Raw genomic sequence first — 18,302 nt, 5'->3', positions numbered from 1 at the left:
TGGATGTACTTGTGTACACAGCTTGGCTTCCCCTGAGAAAGGAGTCTCTGTCAGCACAGGTTTGCTTTCAGTCTCTTACTGCATCCTACATCGTTTAATGAATGAACTTCCTCTAGCTTCTTCTCCTAGTGTTGTGGCATGACAGAAGGTTAGAATCTATACATTTTGACCTCTTCTACAAGCTCACAGTGATGGATTTGCTAGCCTAGCTTTTAACCCTTTTAACCCTTTCAGAGAGGTGGTGAGTAGCATGAGCAAGCTTTCTGAATCTTCTATAATTGAGTCCTAACTCTCCCATTTCCTTAATCGTGATCCTGGAAGCTTGGATTCCTCCATCCATTCCGGCCAACTGCCAAGAAGTTGCCTTATTTACATCAATGCATGAGGATATTAAAGTGATTTGGCCCCACATAGCTGCAAAGTATGACAGATGCCTTACATTTGAAGGGGACCCTTGGTACAGCTCATTAATCACTTGCTAAACTGCCTCCCCCCTTATTTGAGGACACAGAAGGTGAATTCCTTCCTGTGATATTAATTTCTTGGCTACTTTCATGGATTCAGGGCCTGTGATAAATGTTTTTACAATGAATACTAAATTAGCCCAAACTGATTAGCGTTGATAAGTTATTAATGTGATGTCACATTGGTCCAGTCTTCTGCACACATAGTGTTTCATTAAATATGTTCTTTTCACTGGAAAGATCAATCTCTTCTCCTCACTACGTTTTTCAACTTCAGTACAATGCTCTTGCCCCTCGTTAGCATAGGCAGGCCCCAGTGAATGACAATGGCCATGGGAAAGCTGCTTTCTAGGCAGGGTGCCTCCATCACTTAGTTCTTGTTGCTGTCCAGTGCAGACATAAATCTCAAGAGACTAGTGGGAACTGGGTGGCATGCCTATCTGAGCTTCTATGGCTCATGGGGGCCAGGTGGCCATGAGCTTGGCTTGATAATGGTTTGCAGAGATGAGTGGCACAGATGGTTCAACTAGGTGATATGGGTAGTGTAGGTCTGTGGGTGCTGATTGACATGGCTATAAAAAAGTCAGTAAATCCAGTGACTGCCCACTGTCACAAGAGCTTCCACACTGTTGATGGAGGTGACAGTAGGAAAGGGTTGGGGCCCATTTCCAGGGGAGGAACCTGATGCTATGGGAGGTTTGACATCTTAAAGTCACATTTTTGAGACTGACATCTAAGTGCCAGAACCAAGATCTGAACCTGGCTCTTCCACTCTAAATCTCTTCTTGGTAATGACTCTTGTAAAACAGAAATAACAGGACAGTTTTCTTTTCCCACTAAGGTTCAAGTTTAGCTACACCAATGGTGTAGGCTGAGAGATGGAGTGTGGCAAAGCCTTGGCATTCCTGATGGGGCTTCTGGATTCCAAAGCCACTTTCTTCCTGCTTCCTGGAGTCTCCCTCCCAGCTTGGCAGTCTTCCTGTCTGCTCCTGACCTGGGAGTGTGTAGTGCTCAAGGCAAAAGCAGTGGTCACTAAACCACTCTGCCTGCTCTTGGCCATATAAGGTATCTGTTGTCCCTAGGCCTGCTCGGCTCCATGGCTGCAGGACAGAGGCTCCATCCTCAGGGCTGTAAGCTCCCACAACATTAGTTCAATTCACAGGTCATCCTGACATTGTGGGGGCGCCTCATCTCTCCTTGAGAGGGGTTGTGTTGACATGGATTTCATAACTCTAACAGAATACTGTTAACACTCTTTACTATGGAAACCAAAAGGCTGCACAGTGAATCAGGACGGGTGTGAAAACTTTCAGTTCAGATTTTTCTCAATCCTTCACTGATGCACAGAAAATGAGTCGGCACACTGTCCAGTGGGAGGAACGATGTGTCTCTGCATACATGGGAGGGATGCACTGAATCCCTCAATTCCCTTCAGCTGTTGATTGTGCCCAAGGGACAAACAACCTTTAGACAGACTTGACTGAAGAGCTACTACCACCTGGTCATGGCTCTGAGGACAGCTGTCACTAAGGAAGGGGAGGCCCCAGTTTGGGCCTATGCAGAGTAATGAGTGTTATGGGGAAGGGGAAGGAAGGAGAAGGGCTGAGACATCAGAGCGTATGTGGGTAGGGGTCAGGGCCAGTCATGATTACAGTGACCCAGTTGGGACAGGAGGCCAGATCTCAGGGGACAGTGGGGTCTTGCTGTAGAGCTGGTATGACCTGATTACCTTTGGATCAAGCAGGCAGTATGAGGCCCAGAATGGGCAGCTTGGTCCTACATCTGTGTTCTGGGTAGAAATGTTTCATTAAGATATATACTTAGATATAATAATAAATAAATCTTTGGGCCAGAGCAAGCAGGGACTGAGCCACAGAGTTGACCAGAGCAAGCGGAAATGATTGGAGCAAGCAGAGTTCTATGCTGACAGGAGCCTGGTATAGCTGTCTCCTGTGAGGCTATGCCAGTGTACGGCAAATACAGAAGTGGATGCTCACAGTCATCCATTGGATGGAACACAGGGTCCCCATGAAGGAGCTAGAGAAAGTACCCAAGGAGCTGAAGGGGTCTGCAGCCCCATAGAAGGAACAACAATATGCACTAACCAGTACCCCCAGAGCTTGTGTCTCTAGTTGCATATGTAGAGAGGATGGCCTAGTTGGTCATCAATGGGAGGAGAGGCCCTTAGTCTTTTGAAAATTCTATGCCCCAGTATAGGGGAATGCTAGGGCCAGGAAATGGGAGTGGGTGGGTTGGGAAGCAGGCGGGAGGGGAGGGTATAGGGGATTTTCAGAGAGGAAACTAGGAAAGGGGATAACATTTGAAATGTAAATGAAGAAAGCATCTAATAACTAAAGAACCCCAAAAATTCAATTCCCAACAACCACATGAAGACTCACTACCATCTGTACAGCTACAGTGCACTCATATACATACATATGAATAAGTAAATAAATAAATAAATCTTTAAAAAGATATAGGGTATAAGGGTCTTGGTTAGAAATGAAAGGTTCACACATACAGAGCAACTGCTTGCCTCCTGAAGATTCTGTGTGTTGTTTTGAATGAAAATGGTCCTCATAGGCTCATATGTTTGAGTCCTTAGTCTGCAGTCACTTGGGAAGGATTAGGAGGTGTGGCCTTGTTGTTATTGGTGTGTCACTGAGGGTGGGCTTTGGAGTTTCAAAACCCCATACCATTCCCAATTAGCTAGCTAGTTCTCTCTCTATATGCTTTGTGCCCATGGATCAGATATATGCTCTCAGCAACTTTTTCTTTAGCACCATGACCACTTGTCTGCTGCCATCCTCCCTGCCATGATAGTTGCGAAGCTATAAGCAAGTTCCCAATTCAATGCTTTCTTTTATAAGCTTCCACAATATCACTGTTGTGGAAGCTTTCTTGGGGTGGTTAGACATAACAGTAGGTTGGGACCATTTCAAGGGATGAGAAAGGGAGGAAGAAGAAACAGAAATAGTGGTTGAGAGCTCAAGGGAGCTCATGAGATAAGTGCTCTCTGTTAGAGGTAGAGGTCACTGGGAAAAGAGATCATCTTTCTCTCAAGTTCCCAGAATCTAAGAGTTCCATTATCATCAAGGCAGGAGCACAGCAGCATCAGGGCAGGCATGGTGCTGAAGAAGGAGATATGAGTTCTATATCTTGATCCACAAACAACCATGAGAGACTGTCTTAGACAGGCAGCCAGTAGGAGGGTCTATTCTGCAGTGGGAAGAGCTTAAAATAGAACCCCAAAGCCTACTCCCACAGTAATATTCTTCCTCCAATATATCCACACCTTCTCAAACAAGGCCCCACCTCCTAATCACAGCACTTCCCATGGGCCAAGCATATGAAAAACACCACATCAACACTCTATGTCCATGGCCCTTCTAATGATTCTAAGTTCTAAACAGTCATACAATCCATGGGGTGCTTCATCAAGTCTAACTTAAATCTCCTGATTTCTTAGCTGTATTCTGCATTAGAACTGTCACCTGACACTGCTAACCCAGTCTCACACGGCTAGGGAGGTTAAGAGCACAGCGGGCATCCTGCTCTTCTCAGATAGAAGCGAGACCTTTGAACTCCTTCCTCGAACATTTTCACGGACATGTGCTGTTCATCTGCTCCTTGGGGTGTGCAGTATTGGAAGCCGGCTCTCACCACCCACAGGCTTCCTGGCCAACTTCACTGGCTGCTTGTCATTTTTCACATCCTGAGCTACTGAAGATTTCCCAAGGGCCTTATTAAATGCTGTTTTCAAAGCTGCTCATTTATCATTGTCAAGGTGGCAAGCCAACCTGAGAGGAGCCATCTCTTGGTCTCTGATCTTAAGAGCTCTGGCAGAGTCCAGTCCTGAATTTTCAATGCTGTCTAATGTTTTGCACGCTCTCTGCAAAGATTTCCCATAATTCTTGAGTCCACAGGAAGAAAACCCCTCCATCTTCACCCCAAGCAACTTCACATACATTTCCCGAGCTTGTACACGGACCTGCTCAAGACAGAAAGCAACTCCAGTTGTGCATTCTAAAAGAAAGGAAGCTCTTGTCCTGCCTCTGCCTGTCTGTTTTTATTAAATGGCTCTAGCAAAAACAAAGCTACTTCTAAGCCAGTTGATTTGATTAGTGTGGGAAGCACAGGCATACCTCACATAAGGGAGGTGGGGACTCAGAGCATCAGAGCTCTGCAGAGAAACCATAGGCTCCTCAGTCAGCCAGGAGCTCATCTGAAGAGGAGAAACAAGGAAGATAGACCCCTGTGAAATTCCACACTTGTTGTAATGATGCCTATGTCCCTTTGAAACCTGTGTAATCTGGCCAAATTAATTTTTCTACATCTTCAGCTTTGGTAACATTTTCAGAGGGATACAGCTCCCTGCTGTGAGCAACTGTAACACTAGGCAGCAAATAGAGCTGCTGTCCCCTGGGGAAATGTTTGCCTTACCTCCTTATATTCTCTCCTCCCTCTCCCTCCCCTCCCCCTCTCCTCCCCTCTCCTCTCCTCTCCTCCTCTTCTCTTTCTTCTCTCCCCTCCCCTCCCCTCCCCTCCCCTCCCCTCCCCTCCTCTCCCCTCCTCTCCTCTCCCCTCTCCTCTTTGCCCTGCCCTGCCCTGTCTCTCCTCTCCTCCTGCCTAGGAAGGGTCTCATACCAAGCCCAAGCTGGGCTGCAGCCTACTATGTATCTTAGGCTTCTATAATCCGTCTGCCTCCCACACCTAAACATGATAAAAGCAATCTACAGCAAACCAGTAGCCAACATCAAAGTAAATGGAGAGAAGCTGGAAGCAATCCCACTAAAATCAGGGACTAGACAAGGCTGCCCACTTTCTCCCTACCTTTTCAACATAGTACTTGAAGTATTAGCCAGAGCAATTCGACAACAAAAGGAGATCAAGGGGATACAAATTGGAAAAGAGGAAGTCAAAATATCACTTTTTGCAGATGATATGATAGTATATATAAGTGACCCTAAAAATTCTACCAGAGAACTCCTAAACCTGATAAACAGCTTCGGTGAAGTAGCTGGATATAAAATAAACTCAAACAAGTCAATGGCCTTTCTCTATACAAAGAATAAACAGGCTGAGAAAGAAATTAGGGAAACAACACCCTTCTCAATAGTCACAAATAGTATAAAATATCTTGGCATAACTCTAACTAAGGAGGTGAAAGATCTGTATGATAAAAACTTCAAATCTCTGAAGAAAGAAATTAAAGAAGATCTCAGAAGATGGAAAGATCTCCCATGCTCATGGATTGGCAGGATCAACATTGTAAAAATGGCTATCTTGCCAAAAGCAATCTACAGATTCAATGCAATCCCCATCAAAATTCCAACTCAATTCTTCAACGAATTAGAAGGAGCAATTTGCAAATTCATCTGGAATAACAAAAAACCTAGGATAGCAAAAAGTCTTCTCAAGGATAAAAGAACCTCTGGTGGAATCACCATGCCTGACCTAAAGCTTTACTACAGAGCAATTGTGATAAAAACTGCATGGTACTGGTATAGAAACAGACAAGTAGACCAATGGAATAGAATTGAAGACCCAGAAATGAACCCACACACCTATGGTCACTTGATCTTCGACAAGGGAGCTAAAACCATCCAGTGGAAGAAAGACAGCATTTTCAACAATTGGTGCTGGCACAACTGGTTGTTATCATGTAGAAGAATGCGAATCGATCCATACTTATCTCCTTGTACTAAGGTCAAATCTAAGTGGATCAAAGAACTTCACATAAAACCAGAGACATTGAAACTTATAGAGGAGAAAGTGGGGAAAAGCCTTGAAGATATGGGCACAGGGGAAAAATTCCTGAACAGAACAGCAATGGCATGTGCTGTAAGATCGAGAATTGACAAATGGGACCTAATGAAACTCCAAAGTTTCTGCAAGGCAAAAGACACCGTCAACAAGACAAAAAGACCACCAACAGATTGGGAAAGGATCTTAACCTATCCTAAATCAGATAGGGGGCTAATATCCAACATATATAAAGAACTCAAGAAGGTGGACTTCAGAAAATCGAACAACCCCATTAAAAAATGGGGCTCAGAACTGAACAAAGAATTCTCACCTGAGGAATACCGAATGGCAGAGAAGCACCTGAAAAAATGTTCAACATCCTTAATCATCAGGGAAATGCAAATCAAAACAACCCTGAGATTCCACCTCACACCAGTCAGAATGGCTAAGATCAAAAATTCAGGTGACAGCAGATGCTGGCATGGATGTGGAGAAAGAGGAACACTCCTCCATTGTTGGTGGGATTGCAGGCTTGTACAACCACTCTGGAAATCAGTCTGGCGGTTCCTCAGAAAATTGGACATAGTACTACCGGAGGATCCAGCAATACCTCTCCTGGGCATTTATCCAGAAGATGCCCCAACTGGTAATAAGGACACATGCTCCACTATGTTCATAGCAGCCTTATTTATAATAGCCAGAAGCTGGAAAGAACCCAGATGCCCCTCAACAGAGGAATGGATACAGAAAATGTGGTACATCTACACAATGGAGTACTACTCAGCTATTAAAAAGAATGAATTTATGAAATTCCTAGCCAAATGGATGGACCTGGAGGGCATCATCCTGAGTGAGGTAACACATTCACAAAGGAACTCACACAATATGTACTCACTGATAAGTGGATATTAGCCCCAAACCTAGGATTCCCAAGATATAAGGTACAATTTGCTAAACACATGAAACTCAAGAAGAATGAAGACTGAAGTGTGGACACTATGCCCCTCCTTAGAATTGGGAACAAAACACCCATGGAAGGAGTTACAGAGACAAAGTTTGGAGCTGAGATGAAAGGATGGACCATGTAGAGACTGCCATATCCAGGGATCCACCCCATAATCAGCATCCAAACGCTGACACCATTGCATACCCTAGCAAGATTTTATTGAAAGGACCCAGATGTAGCTATCTCTTGTGAGACTAGGCCGGGGCCTAGCAAACACAGAAGTGGATGCTCACAGTCAGCTAATGGATGGATCACAGGGCTCCCAATGGAGGAGCGAGAGAAAGAACCCAAGGAGCTAAAGGGATCGGCAACCCTATAGGTGGAACAACATTATGAACTAACCAGTACCCCGGAGCTCTTGACTCTAGCTGCATATGTAACAAAAGATGGCCTAATTGGCCATCACTGGAAAGAGAGGCCCATTGGACACGTAAACTTTGTATGCCCCAGTACAGGGGAACGCCAGGGCCAAAAAGGGGGAGTGGGTGGGTAGGGGAGTGGGGGTGGGTGGGTAGGGGGGACTTTTGGTATAGCATTGGAAATGTAAATGAGCTAAATACCTAATAAAAAATGGAAAAAAAATAATCCGTCTGCCTCAGACTTCTGAATTCCTGAATACTAGGATTACAGGTATGAGTTAGCTTGCCTGGCTTCTCCTGGTGCTGTGGTGGGGCACAAGGCCTTGACTATCTATGGAGATATATTCATTCTGGACCACAGGATCTAAAGGTCCAGTAAAGCTGTCTACAAGTTAAAGCTGCTTACCATAGGCACATAAGAGTATAGATTAAGGATGACCAGAAAGACTTTGACAGTATTCTTGTGAGTTTCACACCATAGGTATGGCTCAGCACCCTGAATAGTAGGGCTGTGAGGTTCTGAGAGCTCCTTGGTGGGCCTGACTGCAGCTGTGTTCTCTGTTCCCCAAGGAGACTCACTCATTGCTGCATGACTTGTTATCATTAGAGCAGATTTACTGCTGGGAGCAATATTTACCTTTAAAAATAAAACGGTGAGGATTTGTTGCCTGTCACTTAACAGATTAATGCTTGCAAGGCTCCAGATTGCAACCCTCTTTTGCAGACACACAGCTCAGAGACTCACTGTCCTCAGGGTTGTTGAGCTGTGGTGAGGATTCTCGCAGGTGAGGATACACAGTAGGTCAGGACAATCCTCCTGGGTTTGTACGTTTTTATCATTTACATTCATTTCAACATTTTCACAGCTGCATTTGTGTTAAACAGGGAGAGAGTAGTTAGCAGAAACCTCAAAGCCTGCCTGCATGGCCCCAAGAATTTGCCATTACTGAACTTGCTGATTTTCAACCTATAGTACTCTTTCCCCACTATGGGTGTCTTAGTTTGGGTTTTCATTGCTGCGAAGAGACACTATGACCAATGCAAACTCTTATAAAGCAAAACATTTAATTGGGACTGGCTTATAGTTTCAGAGGTTCAGTCCATTCTCATCATGATGGGAAACATGGCAGCTTGCAGGATATGGTACTGGAATAACCCAGAGTTCTACATCTTGACCCAAAGGCAACCAGGAGAGATTTTACTTCTACACTGGGCAGATATTAAGCACTAGGAGTCTTCAAAGCCTACCTACAGAGACACACTTCCTCCAACAAGGTCACACCTCCTAATAATACCACTTCTCATGGGCCAAGCATATTCAAACCACCCCAATAGTTTAACTTCTTAGAGTCAGTACACAGAGGACTCAGTAAAAGTCTCTGAGTTAATGTAAATTTAAACTCAATGATTCAAGAAGCCTGTTGGTTCACAGCAATAAACCCAAATGCCATCAAATGAATACTTAACTGAACACTGAGTTCCTTGAAACAGAAAGGGGGTACTATTTCCCTCATTATGAGTGCTGAGCACACAGTCCTAGATCACAGCTAGTTACTACCTTCGGATTATTTTATGTTTAATGTTAGGATTACACATATACTAGTGAACTGATTCACTAGCAATTCATTTAAGCATTCATTTTTTCCAATGCCAGGAAATACTTACTGAGCACCAGGCATGCTTTGCTTTATGCTTTTATGCTCAGATGGTGAGGAGAGAGACTTACCAATATCTTACATGGCATTGAATGTGACAAAAAATGTCATACATTGAGATGTTGGACCTCACAGGGGTGCTGAGAGAGTGTCTGTGTTGGAGACGACATATCAGGAAAGCTGCTACAGTCAGGTTGACATCTGGTCTGTTTGTTCTTACTTAGTCTTTAGGAGGTCAAACAAGGTCATGTTTGCCATCCTCTGTCTCCATTCCCGTGCACTGGCTTTGGATAGGGAAGGGGCTGACCTGATGAGGAGTGAGGAGACTCATCTATAGACTCATCTTTCCCTAAGTGCTGTGGGATGGAATTCTAGAGCATGGGCCCTGTCTCCTCCACTGTTGGACGGGTCTGGTGCATGTCTAGAGGCTTATTGTCAACCATGGCAACATGTCAGGTACACAGAGACCTCTGCAAGAAATCAGTATTGGTGTCCCTTTCTCAGTAACAGAAAAGAGACCACTCTATAAGGAGGCAGTTTCTTATTTTCCTCCCTCGTTACTGTGGCTGGGCCTGGGTGCCAGGCTGGGCACACTGGCCTATTGACTGTGGAGTAGGGAGTGCAGTAGCCATATCTATAGAAGGGTCAAAAATCTTTTTTTATAAGTCAACTATTTTTTTTTAAAGATTCATTTCATTTGTGTGTGTGTACCACATATGCAAGTGCCTGCAGAAGCCAGAGGAGGGTCTTAGGTCCTTGGAACTAGAATTACAAGCAGGTGTGAGCTGTCTAACATGTATCTTCAGGAAGAGCAACAAATGCTTTTAACTGCTGAGCCATTTCTCTAGCCATGATGACCTCTTAAAGATTCAGGTGCTAGGATATTCTGTAGGCTTCTGGAAAAGTTATGGGTGCTTCCTGTGACTGAGGGGCAGGCTACCTGCTGCCATCTCCCCCAGCCCCCTGCGCACGTTGATTTTGGCCAGTTAGGCCCACTGAAATCTCTAGTTGGCTAGACCCTTGAAGAATTGCTAAGATTCTTCTGTGGTCCAATATTCCTGCTTATTTGAATTAATTCAAGACAGTGGCACTGAGGTGCAACCAAGCAAATAGAACTGCACATTGGAGAAATAGAGATGACTCTTCATTTGCAACACCAACCAAATACCACCCCTGCATCTTTAAGAGGTCAGTGTAGCTAGCTAGAGAGATAGCTCAGCAGTCAAAAACATTTGTTGCTCTTCTAGAAGACCCATGTTAGGCAGCTCACACCTGCTGCAGGATTTTAAATGCAATCATGCTTTAGGAAAAAGACAGCTAAAAATAGCTTTAGTTAATCTTACAAATGGAAGAGAAAGTAGTGATTAAGTCACAGCTACAATTATCAGAGGGGCTCTGTGCAAGGAGACCCAGTCTCTAGAAACGAAGCTAAACAGGATTCATAGCAATTACCTGGACTCCTGGGTGTGACCTGTCATAATGTGGCCATGACATACATATTCTTCTCTTAGTTGTCTGCCTTATTCTCATCACAGACTCATAGCCATGTGTGGTCATGGTCAGTCAGTGATGAGCTTGGGCTGGGAACCTTACACCCAGGCTGTTCATTGTGGGCCTTCTTCATTACACTGTCTGTGATAGTTACCATTGATTGGCAACTTGACAGAATCTAGAACCACCAAGAAACCACACCCCTGGCACATCTTTAGGGAATTTCTAAATTAGGTTAGTGGAGATGTTAAGACCCACCTTGAAGGTGGGTGGTTCCATTCCATAGGCTGGGGTCCTACTAATGCAGATGACTCAGGCTGCTGCAGCTATGCCTGCCCTTCATGACACACTGGGCTTTCATACTGTGAGCTAAACAAACCTCTTCCTACCTTGAGTTGCTTTTGTCAGGCATTTTGCAACAACAATAAGGAAAGTAATCCATATGTCATCTTTTATACTCCAAGGGCTTTAAACATCTTAGTTTTGCCTATTTGGGTTCATTAAAGTCACTGATGTCAAAGGGTCAAGCCTATGTCAGCTCTGGAGGCTTCCCCAGGCTGACACAGCTGACAGGGCATAGCTTCACAATGATGAACAAGACCTCTTTGTCCATAAACCTTCAGGGATGAGCATGAGCTTGCAGAACCAGGTAGAACAATGTGCAGCACATTGATAGCTCCCATGTAATCCTCCAAAGAACTTCATCTACACACATGGTTACAGGTCCAGCACTGAACTAAGTACCCTGGATATGGGAGCTAAGGATGTATTATGGCTTGGATATACTGTGGTGCCTGAGAATGTGCTGAGAGCTTGTTCCAAGGTTGTGTCTCCATTGAGAGATGATTGGCTCACAAAGACACTGATGTCATTCATGGAATAACCCATCAACTCACTCATGACCAGATAAGCCAAATAGTAGGTGGAAGCTGCTGGAACTGTTTCACTAGGGACGCATCTTTCTAGTATGCCACCCCCAAACCCTACCCCTGCTTTTTGGCTGCCATAAGATGAACAGTTATGCTCCTCCACACACCTTTTCTTATGGTGTTCTGCTTCCTCATGAGCCCAGAAATGAAGAAGCCAGCCAACCACGGACTGAGACTTCTGAAACTCTGAGCCCAGAGGAACTCGTTCCTGGTTGTTTTCAAAGGTGTTTTCTCAGTGAAGGAAACCTTTGGGATGTAATGATATGCCATTTGTGTGTGTGTGTGCGCATGTGTGTGTATTTGTGTGTGTTTGGGTAGGTGTGCTTACCTATACATACACATGTGGAGGCTGGAGGGTTGGTATTAGGTGTCTTCCTCTGTCACTCTCTAGGTTTATTTTATTTTATTTTATTTTATTTTATTTTTATTTGAGACAGGGTCTCTTGATGAACAGTGTTCCATTTTAACTAGTCTGGTTGGCCTAGGAGTCCTTGTGGTCTGCCTGTCTCTGTACCCAGTGTTGGGATGATAGGTGCCCCCTCTAGCCTATCATGACCCATTTTTAAAATGAGAATTCTCTATCTGAAAAGAAACAATGATTTTATATAATCAGGTACTTTGGTACATTTATCTAAAACTTAATCATACACACACACACACACACACACACACACACACACACACACACACACACACCAGAAGTGTATAGCAATAAACATTTTAGACAGTTTGGAAAACATAAATGGTAAAAATCAAAATATGGCAGCTAGACCCAGCTTGCTTACCAGCTGCTGGCCTTTTGGGCCCCACCCTGCATACTGAAGCTTTGCGTTGCTGACTTCTGGTGGGTCCAGACTCTGAGGGTCCCTGAGGAGACAGACAGACAAACAGAAACAAAGCACAATGTTGGGAACCAAGAATATACTACGCTCCTACTTGTTGCCTGACAGTCTTCCTCTCCTCTTTCTCTTAGCTATTGAACAATATGTCTCACTCAGCTTCCACCAGATTTCTGCAGATGTACATAATTCATATAAAGCTGAACTATGTCCACTGCTACTTAATCCAAATGGTAAATATTCATCAGGAGAAAACATGCAGAGAACTCTATAGATCATTTTTTTAAATGTCCAGGGCAGTTAGACTTAAGCAAAACCCACAGCCAAGCAGTTATAAATCCCACACCCAACGTCTTCATCATTAGCTCTCCTTGCAAATAATTCTTTTCTAAGTATGAAGCCAGGTCAGTCTGACCTTTGAAAGCCAGTGGGTCTCAGGATGAATTGTATTCTTTTACAGATACAGAGAAGGAGAGAGGGAGAGGACACTGGGGGTGGGAGAAGAGTTGGAGAGAGGGAGAGAGGGAGAGAATGAGAGAGAGAGGGGGAGGGAGAGAGAGACTGAGGGAGAGAGGGAAAGAGGGGAGAGGGAGAGAGGGAGAAGAATTGAAATATGTTTTTTCCATTCAACATCTCTTACATTTTTCATTTTGGGGGATATTTTCCAATTGTGTCTACATGTATATACACATATGTGTGCACTGTGTACACATGTATACATACTCAGGAGCATATGCATGCATGCTTGGGCAGGTGGGAGCCAAAGCTTGATGATGGACATCTTTCTCAATCACTCTTCACATTAATTTTGGAGTCAGGGTCTCTCACTGAACATGAAGGATGTCAGTCTGACTAGCCTGACTAGCCAATGAGTGACCTGTAGGGATCCTGTGTCCCTGACAGCCAGTGCTGGGGGATCACAGCTCACACACTTAGCTTTGACCTGGTGCTGTGAATACAATTTCTTCATGCATTTATAGCAGCATTTGACTGATCCATCTCCCAAGTCCCACATTTCAAATTCTTAATTTATAGACATGGAAAATTCATTGACAACAAAATACTGTCTATATATTAAAATTTCATAATAAATAAAAGCCATGAGAAAACACCACAAACATCTGTAACTCTGCTGTAACTTGAATATTTCAGTATTGTTTATAGCTGCTACTGTCTTTCACAGGTAGAAAGAGCAGTCATTATTTATGTTTTAGGGTATCACCCCATGTAGAATGGCATCTGCATTCTGGGAAGCAAAATGGTCAGGAGAGCACCCTGCCCTGAGAGCATAGTCCCTATACTGCAGAGAGAGACATGAAAGTGTTTGCTTGTGAATCAAGAGCGAGCCAGCAGAATGTAGGTTGTCTTTGGGAAAGGAAGACATAGAGTTTCAGGAGTTTCACAAAGGGAAGAGGCAAGAGGGAAGAAGTGGGGACAAGACCTTTATATGAGCAGGGCTTCAAACACAGAAAATTCTAGAGTAATTTCAACAGCACTGTAAGAGTCAAGACAAACAAAAACAGGAGGAAAGAGAGGAGGAGAAGATGAGAACATAAGATTTCACAGTGCCTCACGGGAGTGTGAAGACAAGAGGCCAGCTATGGGGAAGGCAGCTGGGATGACAGTACTCAGGGGATCATAGAAGCTAGGAGGAAAGGGGGCCTGGACAGTGCAGATCCAGATGGGTTCTTAACAAGTTCCAGAACCATCCCTATATCTGTAACCAAAGATATATATATATATATATATATATATATATATATATATATATATATATATATATGTATGTATATACACACACATGTATACACATATATGGAACATATAGGTGGATATATGAATATATATGGTCCATATACTTATATGATCTGTATATCTATCTATGTCTCTCCATATATACATACACATATATTATATATATTTGTGCATGTGCATGTATGTATGTATGTGTGTATGTATGTGTGTATGTATGTATGTATGTATGTGTGTGTGTTTGTGAATGGGTGCCTGCAGAATCCATAAGGCACCGGATCCCCTGGAGTCGGAGTTACTAGCAGTTGTGAGCTTCCCTAGATGGGTGCTGGGAATTACTCTCTGTCCTTTGAAGAGGAGCCTGTGCTCTCCACTGCTTTAACTGTATGCAGGCCACCTCTGTAGCTCAGCAATTATGTTTTTGTTGGTATGCTGCTATAAAAAAGGCTATGTGAGGTGACAGGTATGCTGGTGAGCTTGATTAATCGGTCTGCAGTGAACTGACAAGGCACAAAATCATTTAAACATCCTAAAATATATATTTATTATTTGTTAGCACACAGCAAAGCACAGGAAGGCTGTGGAAAAGAGCAAAATTTTCTATAAATCACAACAGAGTGACGGGTGACAGTCTCAGAAGAGCATGTGTAGTCTACTAGCTGCGGCATCTTAAAGGGATTAAGGAAAATATACAGGCATGACATAATTTATGAAAAAGAAGCAAAGAAATCTGAAGCCCTCAGATTGGTCAGCTAGCTACAGGGCCGGGTAGAATGGGTCAAAGGTCTGTAGGAACTTGGCCTCCATCATCTAAGAATGTTGTAAAACTCAAGAAAAAATGACGTATATTAACTCGAGTACCCAAAGGATGTGGTTCTCCCCTTCCTAGCTAGTGAGTCTCAAACTCTCTAAGTCAGTCCAATGACTCCAAGATCTCCATAGTGAGCTACCCACTGGGGTTGCAGCAATCCACCCAGGACGTCTTCAGGAGAAGAGGCCAGAAAGTGGTGGGATTCCAACCTAACAGCACAGACCTTGGGGCAATCGAGCAGCTCAGCCCAAATCCCTCTTCTCCACAGTCCCACAAAGGGAGCATTAATGTTTGCCTTGTGAATAACATCCAGTATTACACTGCACACGGAGACGGGTAGCCATGTTCCACAGATGCCAGCTAAATCCTTGATAAACCAACAGGTAATTTGGCCACACAACATAATGCATGTGTGTGTCCTTAGATTTTCATTTAGTTAGTGGGGCCAGTGGGTTGAGTACTGATAAAGTATTATTGTAATGACTATCTGATGAAAGTTTTTAAAAAGGGATAGTAACTTATCAGACATAAAGACAAGTTTGTTCTCTGGAACTCAGCAGTGACAGCAAATTGGTGAATCCCTAAGGGGGCAGGTGGGCTGAGGGTCTCCATCCCATCACCCACACTTGCTATGGTAAATTAAATCTGTTTTTACACTGGGATACCACAGTATCACATTGTTTTGCTTTCTAATTAAAAGTCTTTAGGGCGACACTCCCTGTGTCCCTCTACTGTGTGTCCTTGCTCAGTGAATATTCTGCAGTTTCTCTTCATCTGTTCACCCCCATCCCCACACTGGTGACCCTTACACAGCCCTGCTCAGTGTTGTAAACACAAGGATTCTATTGAATATGCCCCATCTATCCATAGATGGCCCATGGAGGACCACTGAGGAGCTACACAGAACCACAGTTTCTCCCTCTCCCTCCCCCCTCTCTCCCTCTGTGTGTGTGTGTGTGTGTGTGTGTGTGTGTGTGTGTGTGTGTGTAACTCAGTTTGCCACTGATCACTGTCATAGCCTTCTGATAAGTTCTGGCTTCTCAATTTCATTCCATTACTTCATTTCTGTTTCTGTTCCCAGTCACCTCTGTCTCCTTTGTGTGAGGCTGGTAGATGGCCCTGTGCTGACCTCCTGGAAGAACCTGCCACTCTTCTGCATGGGCTGTATCCAGGCAGAGATCCCGTGGTGAGCAGGTGACCAGAGCCACAAGGTAAGGTCCAACTACATCTGAGGTTCCCATTGCCAAGTCCTGTTTCTTGCCTCTGTCCTTTTGAGGCTGAGACCTGTGTGCTGTGGCATGGAGACCTCCTCTTCGGTCTGCTACCACACCCCCTTTCCTCTGTGGATGATATCACTGATATCATCTCAGCCTTCTCAGCATCAGCCTCCTGAGGACCCCACTGGCCAGGTTCCCTGCTCTTCAGGACAGCACACAATAGACACTGGTCCCTCAGTGTCAAGACAGCATCCTTGTCTTGTCTGAACAATGCATCTTGTCCCAGCCTATAGCCAAGACAATTTTCCTCTGCACTTTGGATCTGGGAAAACTTTATTACTACTGTGATTTAAGTCATTCTAAGTTCTCAGGAGAGCTGACAGTAATGTACCCACACTATTAATATCGTGCCTGGATTTTACATTTGTCAATTTATGTTATCTTTCACTGACTCCCATGGTTGATTGTGGGGTTCGTGGGCTAGGTTTGTGTCCTATGAGTTTAGATAAATGTGTCCTGCCATGTATCACTGTGTCAGTACCACAAGGGAGTGTCTGTCACTGCTTGCTCCATGAGCTCTCAGTTTCCTGCCACGACAACTGTTGTCTTCTCAGTCTCTGGCTCTGCCTGTTCCAGGAGGTCCCAGATCTGCCGTCTCTTTAGACTGGCCTTCTTTTGACAATGAGCTCAGGCTCTAAGGTCTGTCCTGCTGCCAGGACTTCACCCACTCTCACAGCCTATTCTGTCTTCTCTGAGTTCCTAACCTCAGGGCCCCAGCACAAACGAGACAAGACATCGAATGGAAACTTGTCATCTGACCAGCACCCTCTCACATCTAAGCCTTGCTGGCCCTACCCACACATTTAAAATTTTCTCTCTCATGGTTCACTAGGGCTGGGGAGATGGCTCTGTGTGTAAAGTCCCTGCTGTACACCAGGACCCGAGTCCAGATCACCAACATGCACGGAAAAGTTGGGTATGGAAGACACTATGCCTGTGATCCTGTCACTGGGGAGGAAGAAACAAGAGGCTCCCTGGGGCTTGATGTCCAGCCAGTGAGCTCTAGGTTCAGTGAGAGACAATGACTCAAGAAAATCAGAGGCTTAGCTCCTCACTTCACACAGAAGCAGCAGCAATAACCTCTGATACACATCCAAGGTGCCACGTGTGCCTGGGACCTGTGGCTTATGGCATGGGTGGCTTTGAATGCAGCCCAAGCACAGAACTCATAAACGTATTTAAAACATTATTATTGTGTTTTGCAACTCAATTATGTGGTTTTTGAGTGTGGACTTTGTGATGATAATGACAACATTGTGTCCCAGGTTTTTTTGTTTTTTTTTTGTTTGTTTGTTTTTGTTTTTGTTTTTCGAGACAGGGTTTCTCTGTATAGCCCTGGGTGTCCTGGAACTCACTTTGTAGACCAGGCTGGCCTCAAACTCAGAAATCTGTCTGCCTCTGCCTCCTGAGTGCTGGGATTAAAGGCGTGCACCACCACCGCCCAGCCTGTGTCTCAGTTTAAAAAGGTTGGACATGCCTGACAATCTGGCCAGTGATCCCTACCATATACTGGGTTATTCTAAAAGTCTCTCTCTCTCTCTCTCTCTCTCTCTCTCTCTTTCTCCCCCCCCCTCTCTCTGTGTGTGTGTGTGTGTATGTGTAGGGACACAAAGTAACCTGGTGATTAATTTGGGGGCTGTCTAGTGCCCTCTCCACCCCCTCCTTTACCTTTCTTTATTCATTTATTCTGAAGAATGGGCATTGGGCTCTGTGATGGATGAATCATCTCTGGGTAGAGATGGATTGGTACAAAACTGATTAAGGAAGAATAAAATGATCTGGACTTCACATAGCTCAAAATAATCACGAGATCCATTCTGATTTTGCTTATTTGAGCAATAAACAGAACAGGGCATAAATCATACTGGATTCTGAAGAGTGAATTAGCGCCCAGCCAAGTTTGCTCATTTATCTTCCAAAGCTATTTTGAGGGATTGAAAAGCTTCCCCAACAGCAATGGCATTTAGGAGG

At 44.3% G+C, this 18,302-nt stretch overlaps 1 protein-coding gene and 1 long non-coding RNA gene across 5 annotated transcripts in view; one reads left to right on the top strand and one right to left on the bottom strand.

The window, feature by feature from the left end:
- Dpp6 (dipeptidylpeptidase 6) overlaps window positions 1-18,302 on the bottom strand; it is a 910,144-nt gene that overhangs the window by 157,430 nt on the left and 734,412 nt on the right. For all 4 annotated transcript variants that reach the window (NM_010075.2, NM_001198886.1, NM_207282.3 and 1 more), the window contains exon 7: window positions 12,438-12,519. In NM_010075.2, the coding sequence (NP_034205.1) occupies window positions 12,438-12,519 (82 nt within the window). The remainder of the gene's footprint in view (window positions 1-12,437; window positions 12,520-18,302) is intronic.
- Gm16058 lies at window positions 16,041-17,520 on the top strand. Its single transcript, XR_880902.3, has 2 exons — window positions 16,041-16,265; window positions 17,164-17,520. It is a non-coding gene; the product is annotated as a predicted gene 16058 (long non-coding RNA).

The sequence above is a fragment of the Mus musculus genome, chromosome 5 (genome assembly GCF_000001635.26).
Source record: "Mus musculus strain C57BL/6J chromosome 5, GRCm38.p6 C57BL/6J".
Lineage (NCBI taxonomy): Eukaryota > Metazoa > Chordata > Mammalia > Rodentia > Muridae > Mus > Mus musculus.
The sequence above is the reverse complement of the archived record's forward strand: the minus strand, read 5'-3'. Positions and strand labels throughout refer to the sequence as shown.